The 21299-nt window shown below is 40.9% G+C and overlaps 2 protein-coding genes across 2 annotated transcripts; both read right to left on the bottom strand.

Annotated features, from left to right (window-relative positions):
- Positions 1-367: 367 nt before the first annotated feature.
- On the bottom strand, positions 368-2249 carry LOC138897494 (uncharacterized). The gene is made up of 5 exons (XM_070183468.1): positions 2243-2249; positions 1827-1961; positions 1295-1554; positions 1031-1222; positions 368-556 (listed from the first exon to the last, which is right to left on the bottom strand). Exons 1-5 carry the CDS (start codon positions 2247-2249, stop codon positions 368-370), a joined length of 783 nt encoding a protein of 260 aa, XP_070039569.1.
- A 2175-nt stretch (positions 2250-4424) lies between these two features.
- LOC104117279 (uncharacterized) lies at positions 4425-5922 on the bottom strand. Its single transcript, XM_009628310.4, has 3 exons — positions 5256-5922; positions 4980-5152; positions 4425-4852 (listed from the first exon to the last, which is right to left on the bottom strand). The coding sequence occupies exons 1-3, from the start codon at positions 5859-5861 to the stop codon at positions 4735-4737; spliced, it is 897 nt and encodes a 298-aa protein (XP_009626605.1). The 5' UTR covers positions 5862-5922; the 3' UTR covers positions 4425-4734.
- Positions 5923-21299: the final 15377 nt, after the last annotated feature.

Genomic DNA, 21299 nt, shown 5'->3' with positions numbered 1-21299 from the left:
CTCGACTATTAAGCCTACGGGCTACATAACCCCGAGTTCGAGCAAACACACTCGACTATTAAGCCTAAGGGCTATTTTTAATTCAAGTTCGAGCAAACGCTCACTCGATTATAAAGACTACAAGGTCCGACTTTGATCAAATTGCCTAAGGCCTCGAACTTATGAAAACTTTCATAAGGCATGAATGAAACAAAATCTTCACAAGGCAGGGAATAAAACAGAGACAAGTCGGGAAAGGAAAATATCTTTATATATATATATATATATATATATATATATATATATATATATATATATATATATATATAGGGTATTATTTACAATGTCCGATCAGAACCCTACACAAAAAATCAAAATGGAAAAAACCCTAAGTTTCCTGGTTATCTCCGAGGGCAGTCTCTTCTCCATCGGGCTCCTCCCTGCTTTCAGACCCACTCTTGCTCCCATCATCATCATCATCATCATCATCATCATCGGAAGCCAAGGCTCTGGCATCGGCTTCAAGATCTTTAGCCTTTTTTATCTCTTCGGTAAGATTGAAACCTCGAGCATGGATCTACTCGAGGGTTTCCATCCGAGATTGGCATTTGGCGAATTCAGCAACCTAATATGGTCGAGTTTGAGCGGTCTCGGCTGCCTTTTTCGCTTGTACTTGAGCGGCTTCAGCATCAGCCCGATAGACGGCCACGAATGCATCCGCCTCGGCCTTTGCTTTTTCGGCTTCAGATTTGGCCTTGGCAAGTTCGGAAGCCAACCGAGCCTCGAGCTCCTCTATTTTTCTTACTTGAACCGAGCTCTTCTCCTACATGCCTTGAAGTTGACTTTCGGTCGATGATAATTGGGCTCGAGCAGTCTCTTTTTCTGCAGCGAGGCGGTCCATGCCTTCTTTCCACCCCAAGGTCTCCACCCTTATCGTATCGACCTCCCCACGAAGCAGCCCGATCACCTCAAGCTTCTGCTGCAGCTGTGAGATCGAAATATTAGCCACTGTTCCCGAATCGAGCCCATGCGTTTTTAAGATTATCATTACCTGCTCGGTCAGGTCGGTCTGATCTTGGTATGCCTTGGCTAACTCGGCTTGAAGATCTTTGATCTCTTCCACTTTCTGTCCATTAAGAAGTTTTAGGGCATTTCTCTCCTCCGAAAGCCCTCGAAAGTCGGCCTCATGTCGGCTCAGCTCCGTCCGAGACTTGGAAAACTCCTCTTGATGAAGAGCTAAAGCCTATACGAAAAAGAGAAAAAGTTAGGCAAAAAATGGAAAAATATGATATCAACAAAGAGAATCGAGACTTACCCGATTTAGGGTTCGTTGAACCTTGAAGAAAAGACCTGACACGTCACTCGGGCCGGCAGCATCCTCAATACCGATAAACAAATCGCAAAAGGGGTCCTCTCCCTCATGAGCCTCGTCTACCTCGAGGGTCCCTAAAGCTCGGGCTTTCCGAATTGCCCCTTCGGAAAAAGCAGGGAGAATAGGCGAGTCTCCGATTACTATTGCCCCGAGCGAGTCGCTTGGGGCGTTCTCCTCAGTTCGAAGAGCTTCAGGGCCAGCCCCTTCAGATATACCCACCGTTTGTTGACTTCGGTGGGAGGCATCCTCGATCTCCAACGACTCGGGAACTTTGCCCGAGTCCTTCTCGACATCCCCTCAGTTCAAGATGGAGCCTCATCAAACGCCATCGACCCAGCTGCCTTTGGGGCATCGATGATTTTCTTCACTCGGGCCACCAGTATGGACCTGTCGTTTTCTTCTTCTCCTTTGTCTTCATCCCTTAGACGCCGAATTGATTCTTCGGTCAAAGGGATGGTATTCTTCCTCGGCTTACGAGCCGTCCTCTTAAGTTTTGGATCCTCGGCAGTAGAGGACCTTTTCCTCTTGTTGTCATTTGCCGGTTTCGGAACCGGGGCTGAAGTCTCTTCCTCGCCAGATAAGGGCCTCATGACCGCATCTTTGCCCAGGCCTACACACAAGAGAATTAGTTAAGTATAAGAAAGTCATTTCGTTCGAATCATCGAAGGCATGGGGAAGAGGCTTACCATGATTTTTAGCCTCCTATCGGCCCTTTGATAAGTCGCGTCACGAGCGCTCGACATATGTGGAGGTCGAAGCCAGGTCCCATACCTAGCTCTTAAGGTTAGGAATAGCACCGGGCATCCAAGCAACCACTACATCACGGAAAAGGATATCGGTAAGAAACAGAGGAGCAAAATAATAGGAGCATACAGAAGAAATTATACTTACGCTTCATATTCCATTCCTCGGGAAACAGAATCTTCTCGACCGGGATTAAGTTAGAAGTCTTCACTCGAACGAACTTGCCCATCCAGTCTCGATCCTTGTCCTCGTCTATGCTCGAGAACAAAACTTTGGTAGCCCAGCGCTGGAGTTTTATTAACCCACCTCGATAGAGGTGGGGGCTGTACAATCTAATGAGGTGGTCGAGGGTGAAAGACATCCCCTCGACTTTGTTCACGAAGAAGCGGATCAGAATAACGATTCGCCAAAAAAAAGGATAGATTTGGCCTAGGGTTACTTGATATTGGCGGCAAAAATCGATGACAACAGGGTCGAGAGGACCCAATGTGAAAGGATAAGTATACACACTTAAAAGGCCTTTCACATAGGTAGTAATATCTTCTTCGGGAGCCGGGATTATCACTTCTTTGTCCTCCTAGTCGCAATCTTTCTTAACTGTTTAAGATGGCCCTCGGTTATCAAGCACATATACCTCGATACTGGCTCACATCGACCGAGAACCGGCGAAGCTTTGTCGAACTTAAAATCGGAGGTAAGGACACACCCTCCGGGAACACACTCCTCAGGTCGTGGCTCCACCGGTGTTTTGTCGCCGGTGGGCCGCGAAGAAGAAGCTTTTTCTTTTTGAGAAACGATTTTTGACGTTTTCGCCATTGGGATTTGAAGATTGAAGATAGAGGAAGATGACAAGATTTGGTGTTCTAAAGAGGGATTTTGCAGTGAAAATCACAAATTTACAGATGAAGAACTCAGAAGGTGAGAAAGGGAACTTAGAAGATTTGGAGATGTAAAAGTGAAAAGTGGTAAAAATAGGGGATATTTATAGGGTTGGCAATGACGGTTCAGTGTCAACAATGGCCGACCATCGTCTGACACGCATTTAATGCCTTGGTAAACTGAACCGACGGGACATCTATCACGTACGTCATGGTCGGGCTCGATGTAAATGTCAGTTTTTATCGAGTCATATCGCATGAAAATCATGTCGTTTCTCGCCACATTCTTCCCGAGAAACGAGGGAACTATCTGTATACGGTCAAAACCGGTTTTGACCTTCATATGATTAGTCAAGATTGGAACATAATGGATCGAAGGTCATCTTCATAATATCAGGTATGAGATCCGAAGCCAGGTTACCGAGCTCAAATTTCTGGGACTGATCAAATACCGAACTCGAAGTCATTATCGACCTCGAATTCAAATCGAACTATGATGCGAAGCGGCGTTATCAAGTTTGAGAGCCAGAGATCGACCAATACCGAGCCCAAGTCAATACCGGGCCCCGAGTCAATATCGAGCCCGAGTCAATATCGGGCTCTAAATCTGGAAACCAACCAATACCAAGTCCGATCAAGATCGAGCCAGGGGGCAAGAACCGTTACAGTCGCACTGAGTCGAGAGAATCTCGGCGGGAATTAAGAAAAAACTATTTTATCATAGGTTCCCCACTATGTATTTTTAATTATATCCAAAGTAGGATCCCTCCGCTATAAGAGGGATGGCTATTATTTCTGTAAGGGATCCATCATTAAGGCATTGATACACTGTCATATTATTCACAGAGAAAAACATACTGATATCCATATAGAGATTATCCTCTTGCGAGCTTTATACATTGATTCATCTTGCTTGTTCATAAAATAGCTTTCTATTTCAATTTGGTTGGTATTTCATTCTTCATACAGTCAATACACAGTATATTTCTACTTACTTTCCGATTTGTGCCAAGTTATACCACGTGTCCTTAGAACTACGTATAAATTCAACTCTATCCATTTTTCGGGTAAACAACAAGTAAAAATAAAAATCCTTTTTTTTAGGTCCTTTTTATGTATAGAAGTTCCTTACCTAAAAGAATTTCAAAAGCCTTTTTGGATTATTGATAAGTTGATGAATATTTTCACACTCCATGTCACATGTTCAAGATAGATCAATTTCCATTAATACTTTCTCCTTCTCCCCCAAATTAAACTTGACGGGTGGTATAACTTGAAGTAATGATTCCTTTACTTATTATGGATACTATTTTTAACGATATGTAAGGAAGACGTCCCTGCATTGTTAATAAGAGAAGTTGTTTATGAATCATGATGTTTTAAGCCGAATATAGAAATACCATGGCAACCATAATCTTTCTCTCTTCGAATTGCAAATGACTTGCCAAATATTTATACACAAAAGGCTTAATAATCTCATTCCAGAGCTAAATAGAATTACAAGAGCACTATAGTTAAAGAGCTGTACAAAGAGGACCTCATAATTTCCAGTTTCTTCTCTCTTCCTCGACTTCCCCTCATTGGTGTAGTTAATTAATTTTAGTTACATATTCCTCTTTTATTACAGCATTATATTACGTTAAACATTTTACAAATGCATATATAGAACATAAGTTAGCTCTAATACTAGCTGTCCAAAGCCGAAGAAGGTGAGCTTATAGAAATTTTTATTACTCCGTTTTTTCATCTGTTTCCTGCTAGCTAGTAAGCTGTAACCATGGCAGTTCCTGCTGCTACAATTTTTCTCTCCATCTCTTCTTCTTCATCATCGTCCTCTTCTGCTTCCCACATGAATTTTGCATACGATCCCAATACAGTGCTGTTATTATAACAAATAATTTCAGGCAGATCGATCCAATATTTAAGCATGTATTACAATTAATTTTTTGATCTACGAATTGAATGAGATTTGTTTTGAAAGATAAAACGTAAGGGAGGAATTTTACCAGTCGTCAGGAGAAGCTTGAACAGCTTGATCGAAGTAAGATTTGGCTCTACTCTCGTCTCGCTCACTCTCCCAAACCAATTTGCCATACATAGAAAGCACTTCTCCGTCTCCCGGACTTGCCAGTATAGCTCTTCCGTAGCATTCTTCAGCTTTCACATAATCTCTCTCCACCTTCAATTATCATCATCAACATTAGTTTAATAAATCAATCCAAACTATAATCTCTATATATTCAAACTTCGACGATGGGAAATAGTAGAAATTAAATTACTACCTCATGCAAGTACTTGCCATAGTTTCTAAGAAGAAGAGAATTCATAGGATCTGACTTCAACATTTCCTTATAGTACGCTCTAATTTTCTTCGGATCGGAGTTACCACCGGCGTCGGATTCACCTCTATCGCCGCCTCCGCCAGGGAACTTTCTGTTTTTGCCGATTCCACCGTCGGAAAATCCGAGCTCATCGGTAGGAATACCGCTCTGCGGCCAATCTTCGGCGTAACTCCTTTGATCTTCCGTTAAACTCAGCGACCCAATACCTCGCAAAACCTCCAACTCGTCCTGCTCAGTACCGCAATCCTCCTCCGGTATTATTGCCGGAAACGACGTCGATCCGAGATTACTGAACGTCCTTGTTACACCAGGACCTTCAATCGCCGACCGGATCACGTCGGACTCCGAAGAAGCCCGGCGTATACTCCGACGGTTGACTTCCAAATGCAGAGAAACCCTAGGAGAAGAACACCCTTTCTTCTTCTCTCCGTTAAGCACTACACCGACGGATTCACGAACCGGAACGGAAACCCTCGATATACCGGGAACCACCGGCGTCTGGACCGTAATTGAGCCGGAACCGGTTCGGAAAAGTACAGTCTTCATACTAATAAGCACTTTAACTTTATATTTATTTCACTTTTGAGAAAAAGGTTTGAAAAGCGGAGAGGACTGACTGTGTTTATACACGTTTTCAAACGCCGTATAAACGCCGTTAGATTTGCTGAGGGCGTTGACCTGAAATTACGTTGAGTGAGTGCCACGTGTGGGAGAAGCACGTGAGGGGATACAGCAAGAACGGTGGAGCCGGCGACGGAGTGAGCTTTATGGAGGGTAAATTGGAAGTATCTACATGTGTCATGTAAAAAGCGTGAGTGCGATGACTCGCCACTAGCCACGTAGACATATAAAGGACAAAAATAGAGGGGATTTTTCAATTATTGTACGGGTTTTGTATTTTTATTTGCCCCCTGATTTAGTGCCTATATGGCAAATTGGGCTGTTAGTTTCTAACTTCTTGGATTTTGCCTTCCTAAGCTATTGGTGTTGATCCAACTGCAGACGATTTTTGTTTACCAGTTTGTACGTACACTGATTTATATATCACAGATTCAATGTACTTACTTTCTCCACTTCGATTGGGATTTTAACATAGTGTGACAAAATATTCACATACTTAATTAATAAAAACTTAGTTATAAATATTGCTACTAAATAACTAATAAATGTATATTATATATATATATATATATATAAATAATAATTTTTTATGTATATATCAAAATATATATTAATTTTTTTTGTATATATCTGAAATATAAAATTATAAATATGGTTATTTAAAATTTATTATTGTCCCTATATCAATGTATATCACAATAAAAATTATTGTATTGTTTGTATATCGAATATGTGTATTTCAAAATGGATATCACAAGTTTATTTTTCTTCTTTGTGTTTATCAAAATGTATATCAAAAATTTATTTATTTTTTCGTTGACCAAGATCAAAATTGAAATAAGTTTATTCAAATGAATTTCGCCGTCTTAAATTAAATTGGACGATTTGATTTCAATATATATATATATATATATATATATATTGTGTTAGATTTGGCAATATAAGGTTAAATTGAAATCAAATCGTCCAATTTAATTTAAGAGGGCGAAATTCATTTGAATAAACTTATTTCAATTTTGATCTTGGTCAACGAAAAAATAAATAAATTTTTGATATACCAAATCTATATATATATATATATATATATATTCTATTTTTAACTTGATGCACCAAACAATGCAATAACACTAAATAATTCAAGGGATTATTAATCCCTGAATTATAATCCCAAAATAACTATGTCTGCAAAGCAAATGACCCCTAACAACTTTCATTATTCAAACTTCCACTCTATTCAACTATCAGTCAAATAATACTTCAAAAGGGCCAAAACTACCATGGAGTATCATATTTGATATAAAAATGCCCACCGTCCACCTAGTTGAATAATAATGTCCTCACATTTATTTTTTTTGGCTCAATCTTATCTCTATTTCTAACAGCCTTTTCTTTACCCAAAAAAAAAAAAACTTTTTTATTATCCAGTGTCTGTTATTGGCATAATTTAATTCCCAACCCAAATATACAAACCCACCAGCAAGCATTACTGCTCTGCCCCAATATAAATCATATTTATCTAGGCCATATTGTCACGACCCAAAATCCAACTAGTCGTGATGGCACCTAACCCAACCCGCTAGGTAAGCTAATTAACAACTATCCAATTTAATGAGTTTTAATGAAACAAATAAATGATAAAATAACTGGGCCTTAATATATTTACTAAGGACTGGTAGTACAAATCATGAGTTTCTAAGATTTAGAATTTACAAAGGTGGTATGAAATAAAGTACATCATCTATTTGAAATATACAGGAACAGATTAAAATTCTAAAGCTACCAAGATCAAGAGGCAGTTATGACCGGAACACAGGTACATCTTCAAATCCAGCTTCCGCCGTGTACAGCAACATCAGCATCCAACATCTGCACACAAGGTGCAGAAGTGTAGTATGAGTACAACCGACCATATGTACTCTATAAGTAACAAATCTAACCTTATGTTGAAAGTAGTGACGAGCTAGGACGAGGGTCAGAGTCCAACTCCAATAACCAGCAACAGTCACAACAATAAAAATAAAATGGTACATGAAAATAACTGAGAGGTAAAATACTCAACTCGTTTACAGTTACAGAAAGATAGGCATGCTTTTCATGTATAACCGTAAATCCCAAATTTTTCACCGAAAGCACTAAAAGCATATGAATAAGTTTGAAAATCGTGATTTCTCCCAAAAACCTTTCAACAATAAATAATGTATTTCATTTTCAGATAACATGAGGAAAATACATCTCTATGGCTATATGTCAATATACAGGTGAAATCATGAATGTCACAAAAGTCGGGTAGCAAAAGAAAATGCATCTCTATGCATGTATTTCGAGTACGCATGTCAAATGCAATGCATCTCAATGATGAACTCATGTACTCACCCTCTCAAAGTACCCCATCTCACTGTCTTGTATTCTCACTCATCATGCTCAATACTTAGCACACTCAGTCACTCAGTATTGTACAGGGCAGATCCAGCGCAAATACAAATCAACCAAGGCAGATCCAGCCTAAAGATGCAAATAAAATAGGGCAAATCCAGCCCAATGCAAATGAACCTAGATGCAAATAAACCAGGGCAGATCCAGCCCAATGCAAATGAACCTAGATGCAAATAAACCAGGGCAGATCCAGCCCAATGCAAATGAACCAGGACAGATCCAGCCCAAATATAAATAATTGCTAGCAATTGCACCCACTGTGGGTGTGCAGACTCCGGAGGGGACGATCCAGCGCAGGCGCTACAATAAGCCAAATCTTGGCATAAATCAATAAAGCCTACTGCGATGTACAGTCCGATCCCATAAATATCACTCACAACAGGCCCTCGGCCTTACTCAGTCATCATTATCTCCAGTCTCTCGGGCTCACAATGCTCATGCTAAGCAGCCCAAATCAATGATATGAGATGTGAAAATATACAATAACAAAGACTGAGATATGATATGTAATGATGAATACGACTGAGTACACAACTGCAATTAAGCAAATAACTTATCAGCAAAGAATGGCCATTGTGGATCCCAATGGTACCATCATTTAGCCTAAACATGATTTCTAGCATGAATCACAGCTCAAGTGCCCTAACACATAGAGTACAGTAAAAATGTTCAGATAAGATAGCTACATAATTCCATGGAATCGACTAAATCATAATTCACATGGTGCACGCCCACACGGCCGTTACCTAGTATGCACGTCACCTCAAGATCAATCACACAACACGTAATTCGGGGTTTCATACCCTCAGCACCAAGTTTAGAAGTGTTACTTACCTCGAACAAGCCAAATCCAATACCGAGCAAGTCAAGCGATGCTCCAAAAATGCCATCCCGCATGTACCAACCTCTGAACTGCTCGAAACTAGCCGAAAGCAACTCAAATACATCAAATAATGCCAAAGAAAACAAATCCAATCGATAAAGGTCGAATCTTTAATCAAAAGCCCAAAATCAATCCAAAAGTCCAACCCAGGCCCGCACTTCAGAACCCGATGAAACTCACAAAATCTGACAACCCATTTAATTATGAGTCCAACCATACTAGTTTCACTCAAATCCGACTATGAATCGATGTTCAAAACTCAAAAATTCACTTTATGAAATTTTAGACAAAAATCTCCAATTTTTCTCTTTAAAATTCACAATCCATATCACCAAAAACGAAGATAGATTCATGAAATATAATCAAAACTGAGTAGAGAACACTTACCCCAATCCATATAATGAAAATTGCTTCAAGAATCGTCTTAATCCAAGGTTTATAGCTCCAAATATGAATAAAATGACCAAACCCTCGATTTAAAGCTTCTGCCCAGCCATTTCCTCTTTTGCGAACACATGAGCCTCTTCTGCGGCGTCGCTTCTGCGACACGAACTCCGCTTCTACGGACTCCACTAGCCAGCTGACCTCTCGCACCTGCGGACACTGTTCCGCTTCCGCGCAATCGCATGTGCGAGGCTAAAATACGCATCTGCGAAAACTCCCAAACAAGTCGCCATCCGCTTCTGTGATCAAATTCTCGCGCCTGCGGACATGCAGAGGCGCCAAACATTCCGCTTCTGCGATTTTCCCTCATCCAGCCTTCCTTCGCTTCTACGCCCATGATACAGCATCTGCAACCATCACACATGCGCCCATTAGCCCGCAGGTGCGACCACATCAGATCCAGCAAAACCAACCATCTCACATGAATGGAAAAATGACCCGAAACAAGTCCGAAATTTACCCGAGCCCCTCGAGACCCCTTCCAAATATACCGACAAGTCCCATAACATAACACGGACCTACTCGAGGTCTCAAATGATACATAACAACATCGAAATGATGAATCGCACCTCATATCAAACTTAATGAACTTTTGAACTTTCAACTTCCAAAACTCGCGCCAAAACATATCAAATCAACTCGGAATGAACTCAAATTTTGCACACAAGTCTCAAATGACATAACGAAACTATTCCTATTCCCAGAACTACAATCCGAACCCGATTCCATCAAAGTCAACTCCAGATCAAACTTATGAACTTTCCAAACCTTCAAATTTTCAAATTTTGCCAATTAGCGTCGAAACTTTCTAGAAATATCCAAATGCAAACCCGGGCATACACCCGAATCCAAAATCACCATCTGACCTAACGAAACCATCAAAACTCCGTTCAGAGGTCAAATTCTCAAAAGTCAAACTTGGTCAACTCTTTCAACTTAAAGCTTCAACAATGAGATTCAATCTTCCAAATCGATTCCGAATATCCCGAAAACCAAAACGACGATTAACACAAGTCATAATACATCATAAGGAGCTACTCATGCCCTCAACTACTGAGTGAAGTGCAAATGCTCAAAATGACCGATCGAGTCGTTACACATATGCCATGAAGTTGTTGAATGATTACACAGACAATGCACATTTGGGTTTACCTCTAATTTGAAGATGGTTATGTTGTGTTCTTCGTCTAGATCTTTATCTATCCATTCTCAATGCATTAGTAATGGTGAACTTCACTGTTCTGAACACAAGATCCAAAAGGATATTATAGTAAAACCCCACAGTCGAAAATTAATCAAGATTAAAACTAACTTGAAATGGGTTTTTGTGTATTCTATCTTTCAGTATGAAAAATCTGAGGAAAAAACAGCTTTCTTTGTACCCTTTTGTTTACCCGTAAAATGGTACTGTTGAATTTATAACGTGGTTTATAGACAAGCGAATCGATTTGACCTAAAAATAGTAAATAAATAAGAACAGAAACAAGATTATCAGATGAAATTAAAGAAGATTACAAGCCTAACTAAGAACTTAGCCTTTCCGATGGCAAGAGAGAGAGAGAGAGAGAGAGAGCAATGTTCAAAAACTAAGACTTAGCGTAATATGAAAGCAGATTATAACTTCTTCTTTTTTGTGCAGAGTATTCTGTGTCTACAATGGATGTTAATTTTTCTATTTATAGCCCTATTCAGGGAGACAAGATCCCCAAATCAAGCCCCTCTTGAATGAGAATAAAACCATCATTGATGGCTGCATAACGGTTGGCTACAAATGCAGATATTCTCTGTAATGGCTGCCCATTGAATGCTATCTGATGACAATTCTTTGAATCTTTGTTACCGGCTACTCTGTCTTCTGGATTCATTCAGCGCTGATGGCATGCTTACGTCTGGTGCCAGCTGTTTGCTGACTCACATCCCACCTGTCTTTAGTTCCACGTGTCATTCCATCATTCCCCCAGTTGTTACTTACTAATTTTACCCCATACATATAGTCCCCCTACTTTCCGGTGACGCAACTCAGTGTTACCGGGAAGTAGATAAGAGTTTCTTGGCTGGAAAGTTCCAGAACGACCTCTGACGCTTGAAAGGACGCATGTCTTCTCGCATTAATGACTCGAACACGTGTTGCTCCGTGATTCAATAAATATTTCCATCATTTTTTGAGGTAATCATGCCCATAAATTTTGCCGTCTATAACTTCTCCACTACTCCTCATTTTAACTCTTTAGTTTCGCAACTCCTTCTTCTTCTTTGAATCTCCATAGAGCCCTTCTGCAATATTCATCCTTTTTAGTAAACATTTTCTTCGTAAACGTTTTAATCATCATGTCTTCTAAAACTACCGCCTTCGGGAATTCTGGCTTTTCTTCAGTAGAGGTCCAAATAAGAACAGAACCAAAGAGGTTGAAGTCGAGTCTGAGCCTCCAACCATGAACACCATCATACCACTTCACCTTAGAACGACATCTGATCTTCAAGATCAAAAGGCACCTGCAAACTCCAGAAGTGATAGATTTTATCATGTTAGTAGGTACCCTTCTTCCATTCGTCCTCCTAGAATCCCTGTTGTGAAGGAGGAATGTAATTGGGACAACGTTGAAATCCTCACCCCTAATGCGGTAAAGCGAGTTACCTTCTCTAAGCCGGGGTTCATGTATGTTTATACATACCCTTTCACTTTGGGCCCTTTCACCTTGGAGTGGGTGAAGGAATTGACCCAATAATCTTAGAGTTTTGCTATCGGTACCAAGTCTGCTTGGCACAACTAGGTCCATCTATATGGAGTACGGTGGCCTGCCTCCGCCAATTATGCTCTAAGACCGGGGAACCTAACTCTCACGCATATGATGAACCCTCTACTCCCCAAATATTTTCCGATGGGGTGTGCTAAACCTTAGCAATAATGGTCATCATGCCCTATTTACCAGCATTGATGACAATAATAACAGTGGATGGATGGAACGGTTCATTATTATTGGAACGGTTCACAACACCAGCTTTTCTCGAATCATGGAATCTCTTCCGTAAGTCTTCGGGTATCTGTTTCCTTTCCACGTAAAAAGAAAACTTCTTTCTTTTTCCACTTTCTATCTCCTTCATTCCAGCTACTCATTGGGAACCTCCACAGGTTTAAGGTCTGGCCCACTGGGTTCAGAAAATTTTAGATATTACTACTCTAGAATCCTGACGGTGGAAAGAAATGGCTCCCAAATATGGATGGAAAGCCAAGAATCACGGTAAGCAAAAATTCTTCTTTCTTTCAATAATAACCGTACAGAACAACTTAGGAATAATCTGTTAACTGCCTTTTTGCTCCACACAGGACTTTCAAAGGTTTCCATCGTGTTCCTCGATATCGAGGCTCTCGATGACCCCGAGGAGGCCGATTGAATACTGCAGAATGCCTTTAACCGGAGTAGGGCTCGTGGATCTACTTGCACCACCAGCGAAGATGCCTCTTCCCCGAGTTCCTATTCCAAAAATAAGAAACCAAAGAAGAAGCGTACCTCCTCGGCTGGAACTCAGGAAAAGAGAGTGAAAGAAACATCGGGCTGACCGGCCACAATGGTCCTTGATGATGAAGAAGGGGCTAATGATGAAGATGTTCACCTTTAAAGATGAAAAAGATCTTTATCAGCTTAACCGGATACTCAGCCGGGAAAACTTCAAACTCCACTGTCAGAAGAAGTTTAGGGACTCTAGGGGGAAATGGATTTGGTTGGAAATGTCGATTCCCGCTTTTCCGATCCATGTCGACGCCTCCGATCAAAGGAGTTCGGCCCCTAACCTTCCTTCCTCTACCACCAACTTCTGAGCCAACAACAACTGCCACTCCTCCTACACCACCTCTTCCCTTCCATCGGCGGTGTCCGAACAAATGGAAGATGCTCCCACTCCACGGTCCTCTAATCATGGATACCTAGGAAGTACTTATTCGGCACCTAATCAAGACCCTCGTGGTAAGCGAAGTGCCATTCTTTCGGTTTCGAAAGAGTGCCACATACTTTCTAAGCCGGTGGAGCTTGCCAATTATATAAAGCAACTGGCCTCAGAGAAAGATCCGAGAAAGATGGACTCTTTTTCTGCAGAGTGTTTGATAAACAATAGCATGCATTGCTTGGCGCAGGTAACAATATAATTCCCTTCTATCTCCTTTCAATTTGTGCTTCTTATTAGTAACTTTAGTTCTAACCTATTTTAGGCCAACCTTCTTGTTTCTAAGGGACTGCAAAGGTTGATTATGGATAAGCAAGAGCTTTCTTTAGAACGAGATCAACTTTTGGCTAAAAGGAATCAACTCGCCGAGTGCCTCACAGCGTTAGAGGCAAATATTGTTCGAATGGATGACCTCAAGGTCCTGTTGCAGCAGTCCCAACAAGATAGGATGGCCCATAGCTAGGAAGCTGCCCAGCTACATGAAAACCTCACGGAAGCAAAGGCTAAGTGGGTTGAACTTTACGATATCGTAACTGTTGCTGCCTAGTGTGAGTCTGCCTTCATGGAGCAAGTTAATAACTTGGAGGTTAGCTTACGCTTAAAAACCAAAGAGGCCGATGTTGTCGAGGAGAGGAGAGCAAAAATGGAAGAAAGACTCAAAAGAGTAATGAAGAAGAATCGATTTCACTCAACCACCAACATTGAGCTTGATTCCAAAATCAGCACAATGAAAGCTAGAAAAAAAAGCTCCAATCCAAGATTAATAAGCTCCAAGTAAAACTCCAAGACCGAGATGATCCCCTCATCTTCGAAAAAACCTATGCCATATATCATACGAAGAGGAAGACTTTGGAGGAGGCCAAAGAAGGCATTGTCAACATTGATGATTGCATTGTCAAGGCCAGAACTGGAGACAACTTCTCGTGAGTATTTGGCCCGCTGCATCTGATTCTTCGAATACTAACTCTGAGTATTCGGGAACCAAAGGAGAAACCGAAGTAGATGAACGCCTTGAACCGGATGCGGGACAACCTTCTCCTAACAGAGGAAATGAAGACTTTTCTCTCCCTTCGGGTTCTGATGGCAAGAACCGTATATATATATATATATATATATATATATATATATATATATATATATATATATATATATATATATATTTCTTCACTTTTTGTAATTATGCCAAGACTTCTTTACTAAGTTTGGCATTCAATAATAGGAGAAACTCTTTTGCTTAAGTGTTGTGCAAAAAATATTCTTTTTCGTTTAATTAAAAAGGCCTTGGGAATCTTTTCACTTGCGATATCTTTTGATTTCGAGCATAAACACATCTATAATCTACCCTTTACTATGAGGGTTTCATAAGTGAGGGTCCTTATATTTATAGCGCTCTTGAAGAGGACGTCTCATGTTCATTCCGGCACAAGCATTTGAAGTTTTTGTTAACTTTTAAATGATAAAATAAATTAACTTACCATTCGGACAAGAAATAAGATAAAAATAAAAAGACTTTGATTTATTTACTTTATCTTTAAAAGTACATTTACATAAACATTCATTTGCTTATGTAAATAAAGCTGCAAATACATATGGCTAACATGTACAACTTATTTCTATGGGGCTGATCATGCAGTTCCCGGTCCTGATAAGACATTGATCCCGGTTCTAACATATTGTCTCATTAATGGAAACAACTTGTGGATGGGTAAATAATCTATTTTCGAGGCCAACAGAGACAATGAGAGTCTTGGGAGACAAGTTATGCTATCGAGCCAAAGATTATTTAACCATCCACAGGTTGATTGCCATACGAGTTGATCCATACGGAGTTGTCTATACTCATGCTAAAGTGAAGGCAATAGAGCTTTTGGTTGTTGATTCACCAGCTTGCCGATGATCCTTCCTTCGTAGTATTCGATGCCTCGTTAAAAACCTTGCCAGAAAAACCCAACTGGGACAAAAACTGGTTGAAGGAAAAAAGGGTGTAGCACATACTTCCAGTACCAACAAGGATCTTTAGCAGTAATACCTTTTGAGGTGAGCCACGTTCTAATTTCTTGGCAATTTAACTCCATCTTGTTTTTCTAATTTGCATGAACCTTTATCAGTTGTAGCTGAAACCCGATAAGGTCCTTCCAATGTCGATCCCAACTTCCCGACATTAACTTCCTGAGTGCTTTGAGTGACTTTCCTCATAACCAAATCCCCAACTTTAAAATATCGGAGATTTGCCTTGCGATTGTAATACCTTTCCATCATTTGATTTTATTCCACCATCCTCACATATGCCAGATCCAGGTGCTCTTCAAGAAAATCTAGCTTGACCAGTAATGCTTCATTATTTGTTTCTTCGTTTGCTCGGGAAAACCTCAAGGTCGGTTCCCCCACTTCTACCGGTATCAAAGCCTCCGAACCGTACAAGAGGGAAAAGTGTGTCTCTCTCGTGCTTGACTTTTCCATGGTCCGATATGCCCGTAAAACACCCGGTAGCTCATCTAGCCACTTGCATTTAGCATCCTCTAACTTCTTTTTAAGGTTTTGAATAATTACCTTGTTGGTCGACTCCGCCTGTCCATTAGCACTCGGGTGATATGGTAAAGATGTAATTCGTTTGATCTTCAATCCTTCCAAAACCTTTATGACTTTGGAACCTATGAACTATGGTAGGTTGTCACAAGCAATTTCTTTTCGTATTTTGAATCGGCAAACAATGTGGTCTCATATAAAATCACCTCTCATTTTCTGATCTTCATGGTAAGCACCTGTTTCAACCCATTTAGTAAAATAATCAGTTAAAACCAAAAGAAACTTTACCTTAACAGGTCCCTGCGGCAAGGGACCGACTATGTCCATCCCCCATTTCATGAATGGCCATGGTGACACCACCGAATGCAAAGGTTCTGCCGGTTGATGCACTAATTGTGCATGGCATTGACATTTGTCGCATCTTTGTATGAATTTCTTTGCATCCTGCTCCATTCGGGGCCAATAGTAGACAACTCTGACTAACTTAAGGACCAATTAGTTTGCACCGAAGTGGTTTTCACAGATTCCTTCATAGACTTCCCTCATCACGTAGGCAGCCTCCGAGGCCCCTAGACATCAAGCCAATGGTCCTTGGAATGACCTCCAGTATAACTGCCCATCAATAAGACAGTAACGAGTTGCCTTGGTTCGCAGTGCTCGGGATGATTTTGGGACTTCTGGCAATTTACCGTGTCTTATATATTCAATGAACTCGTTCCTCCAGTCCCAGATTAAGTTGGTTGAATTAACTTCACAATAGCCGTCCAAATCCAACACCGAATGCAGCAATTGGATGACCGCACCAGAATCAGATCCTTTCATCTCTGTGGATGAACCCAGATTAGCCAATGCGCATGCCTCCACATTTTCCTCCCTTGGAATGTGGACGATTGACCACTCTCTGAATCGTGTAAGTAATGCTTGAACCTTGTTCAAGTACTGTTGCATACGCTACTCCTTTGTTCAATGAACTCGTTCCTCCAGTCCCAGATTAAGTTGGTTGAATTAACTTCACAATAGCCGTCCAAATCCAACACCGAATGAAGCAATTGGACGACCGCACCAGAATCGGATCCTTTCATCTCTGTGGATGAACCCAAATTAGCCAATGCGCATGCCTCCACATTTTCCTCCCTTGGAATGTGGACGATTGACCACTCTCTGAATCGTGTAAGTAATGCTTGAACCTTGTTCAAGTACTGTTGCATACGCTCCTCCTTTGTTCAATGAACTCGTTCCTCCAGTCCCAGATAAAGTTGGTTGAATTAACTTCACAATAGCCGTCCAAATCCAACACCGAATGCAACAATTGGACGACCGCACCAGAATCAGATCCTTTCATCTCTGTGGATGAACCCAAATTAGCCAATGCGCATGCCTCCACATTTTCCTCCCTTGGAATGTGGACGATTGACCACTCTCTGAATCGTGTAAGTAATGCTTGAACCTTGTTCAAGTACTGTTGCATACGCTCCTCCTTTGTTCAATGAACTCGTTCCTCCAGTCCCAGATTAAGTTGGTTGAATTAACTTCACAATAGCCGTCCAAATCCAACACCGAATGAAGCAATTGGACGACCGCACCAGAATCGGATCCTTTCATCTCTGTGGATGAACCCAAATTAGCCAATGCACATACCTCCACATTTTCCTCCCTTGTAATGTGGACGATTGACCACTCTCTGAATCGTGTAAGTAATGCTTGAACCTTGTTCAAGTACTGTTGCATACGCTCCTCCTTTGTGTCGAAAATTCCATACACTTGGATCACCACCAGTTGGGAGGCTCATTTTATCTCGATGACCTCGGAACCTAGTCCCCGAGCTAGTTCAGGTCCTGCAACAAAAGCCTCGTACTCAGCTTCATTGTTAGTTAATGTACAGTTCTAGTGGCCTACCTTAGGGTCTCCCCTGAAGGAGTGATTAAAACTACCCTGAGACCGGACCTTTTTACGTTGGAGGATCCATCCGTAAACAAGGTCCAAACTCTCGATACCATTCCAGATACCAATTTCGCTTCTTTAGCAGCCAAAGGAATTAATCCCGGACTAAAAATCGACCACGAAGTCGGCCAAAATTTGTGACTTAATTGCAGTCCTAGGCTTGTATTCAATGTCGAATTTGCTAACTTCGACTGCCCACTAAGCCAAACGACCAGACAACTAAGGCTTATGAAGGATATTCCTTAAAGGGAAGGTTGTCACAACGTCTATTGGATGACATTGAAAATAAGGCCTAAGATTTTGAGAGGCAACTATGAGAGCTAAGGCCAGCTTTTCAAGGTGCAGATAGCATGTCTCTACTCCTGATAATATTTTACTAACATAATAAATGGGAAATTGCGTACCTTATTCTTTCCGGACCAAGACGGCACTTACCTCTACTTTTGAGACCACCAGATAAATCAACAGTTGCTCCCCTTCTCCCATGTTTGATAATAATGGAGGTCTAGATGGGCACCTTTTTAGGTCTATTAGTTCATGTTGGCATTCCAGAGTCCATACAAAGTCGTTCTTCCTTTTCAAAAGTGAAAAGAAGTGATGGCCTCGAGATGAACCTTCTTAGAGCTGCCAATCTACCGGTCAACCTCTGTACTTCCTTCACACTTGTCAGCTGGTTCGGAATATTCTTGATGGACTTGATTTTATTGGAGTTTACCTCGATTCATCTTTGAGAGACCAAAAACCCCAGGAACTTACCGGAACCCACTCCGAAGGCACACTTCTCCAGGTTGAGCTTCATGTTGTACTTTCTCAAAATGTCAAACGTCCCTTGGGGATGTTTCAGATGATCTCCCGTATTAAGTGACTTAACTAACATGTCGTCAATATAAACTTCCATCGTCTTACCTATCTATTTTTTAAACATGTTATTAATGAGCCTCTAATAAGTGGATTTAGCATTTTTAAGCCCAAAAGGCATCACATTATAGCAATATGTGCCAAAGCTTGTGATGAAAGAAGTCTTCTTTTGATATTCTGGGTTCATCCTAATTTGATTATACCTGGAATAGGCATCAAGAAAACTCATTAACTTGTGCCCGACCGTAGCATCAATCATTTGATCAATATTTGGTAATGGGAAATAATCATTCGGCTGTGCCTTATTTAAATCCTTATAATCTACACACATTCTAAATTTGTTATTATTTTTAGGCACTACCACTATATTAGCTAGACACTCTAGGTACTTTACATCTCTAATCGTACCGATATTAAGTAAACGGTTACCTCTTCCTTAACAAACTTATTTCTGACCTCTACTATCAGTCGTTTCTTCTGCCTTACCGGAGGGAAGTTTGGAGCCAAACTCATTTTGTGGACCACTACCTCCAATGAAATACCTGTCGTATAATGCGACCATGCAAAACAATCAACGTTAGATTTAAGAAAATCTATGAGTTTTAACCCGAGTACGGGACTCAACCCCATTCCTAAATGGAACTTCCTTTCCCAAAATTCTTCAAACAAAGCCACTTGTTCGAGCTCTTCTACGGTTGACTTGGTTGCATCCGTCTCCTCCGGTACCTGAAAAGACCTTGATACCCGATATAATTCCGATGACTCCTCATTTTATCATCTTCATTATGGATGGGACAAGGCATCGGTTCATGTAATTTCTATTTTCTGGTTTTTTTGCCCTTGCTGCTGGAAACAGTTATTGCATTCATCTCCCTTGCAGCCGATTGATCTCCTCTAATCTGTTTGATCCCTTATGGTGTTGGAAAATCTAACAATTGATGGTAGGATGAAGGTACGACCTTCATTTCATGTATCCACGGCCTTCCGAGGATTACATTGTAGCCCATGTCGCCATCTATCACTTCGAACAGGGTGGTCTTTATTACACATTCGGCAAGTGTGGGCAGCAAAATTTCAATTGAATAATGTCGGTCGAACATCTTGGAAACCAAAACACGCTTAATTTTGAAATCTAAAACATTGAGAGAAATTACCAAAGCATCATTGTGCGGTAGAAGAAGTCTATCATCATCCTCCTTTGTGAAGGTGATGTCGTCTTCTGAGACTTCTCGGGTTCTCTTGCCATGAGTCACCGATATCTTCATGTTCTTTGTTGCCGAAAATGTCACCGCATTGACCTCGTCCCTTCCGATGATCATGTTGATTGTCATCCGAGGTGACCCTATTGCCGGTTTTGATGGCTCCGCAGTGTCTCGGTTTCTACAATAGTTGTTCTTGGCGCGGTCACTTAAAAAATCTCTGAGGTGACCATTCTGCGACGAGACTTAGAGTTCAGGATTAATGACTGGGTATTCTTAAAGGTATCACCTATGAAGGGCGTGATGAGGTTTGGCAAGAAAGGAAAGCTTAGCCCACGGTATATTGGGCCTTATAGGATCATTCGGAGAGTGGGCCAACTAGCTTATGAGTTAGAGTTGCCCTCAGAATTGGAGTCTGTCCATCCGGTTTTTCACGTATCTATGCTACGGAAGTGCATTGGCGATCCTACCCGAGTGGTGCCCACGGATGATGTACAGATTACAGAGGACTTGTCATACGAGGAAATTCCAGTTGCCATCCTAGACCGACAAATCCGCAATCTACGAAATAAGGAGGTAGCTTCCGTAAAGGTTTTATGGAGGAGCAAGAATGTAGAAGAGATGACGTGGGAATCGGAGGAAGAAATGAAGTCTAAATACCCCCACCTATTTCAAACTGAAGATATGGTTCGAGATGGGACGCTACAACATAGCTCTATGTAGGCTAGCAGGTCATCAGGTAAGCTTTTATTTTTCACTTTCAATATTTATGATTTACGGTCGGTGAGGCAAATTGCTGCTATTTATAAAGATTGGCCATATGTGGCATGCATAGTATGTTTCTGGCTACGTGCAGGTTGGTTTTAACCTAGTGTACGAAGGATACTTTGGCAAAATTTTCCAAAGTCTCTAAGAGTAAACATTCGAGGACGAATGTTCCCAAGGGGGGAGTGATGTTACACCCTATATTTTCGTACGTAAAAATGCGTCGTAAGCAAACTAATGTAGGACCAAAAATGAGATAATATTTAAAAGTATATAAAGTAAGTTAATCATGTTACCTCTGAGGTTACAAATATTGAAGATCATGAACAACAAGTACAAAGAGGGTTGGACAGTTCAGAAGCTAAAGCAATTAAA

This window comes from Nicotiana tomentosiformis, chromosome 8 (assembly GCF_000390325.3).
Source record: "Nicotiana tomentosiformis chromosome 8, ASM39032v3, whole genome shotgun sequence".
In the NCBI taxonomy this organism is placed as follows: domain Eukaryota; kingdom Viridiplantae; phylum Streptophyta; class Magnoliopsida; order Solanales; family Solanaceae; genus Nicotiana; species Nicotiana tomentosiformis.
The sequence above is the reverse complement of the archived record's forward strand: the minus strand, read 5'-3'. Positions and strand labels throughout refer to the sequence as shown.

Bases quoted from the DNA above. Each gene is read 5' to 3' on its own strand.
- LOC138897494 (XM_070183468.1), bottom strand. The intron at 1,555-1,826 runs GTAAGCCGAGGA...GTATATCTGAAG, and splicing joins AAAACTTAAGAGGACGGCTC to GGGCTGGCCCTGAAGCTCTT. The intron at 1,223-1,294 runs GTAAGTCTCGAT...TTTTTCGTATAG, and splicing joins TTCAACGAACCCTAAATCGG to GCTTTAGCTCTTCATCAAGA.
- LOC104117279 (XM_009628310.4), bottom strand. From the start codon at position 5,861: ATGAAGACTGTACTTTTCCGAACCGGTTCCGGCTCAATTACGGTCCAG. The intron at 5,153-5,255 runs GTAGTAATTTAA...TGATAATTGAAG, and splicing joins ATGGCAAGTACTTGCATGAG to GTGGAGAGAGATTATGTGAA. The intron at 4,853-4,979 runs GTAAAATTCCTC...TTATAATAACAG, and splicing joins CAAGCTTCTCCTGACGACTG to CACTGTATTGGGATCGTATG.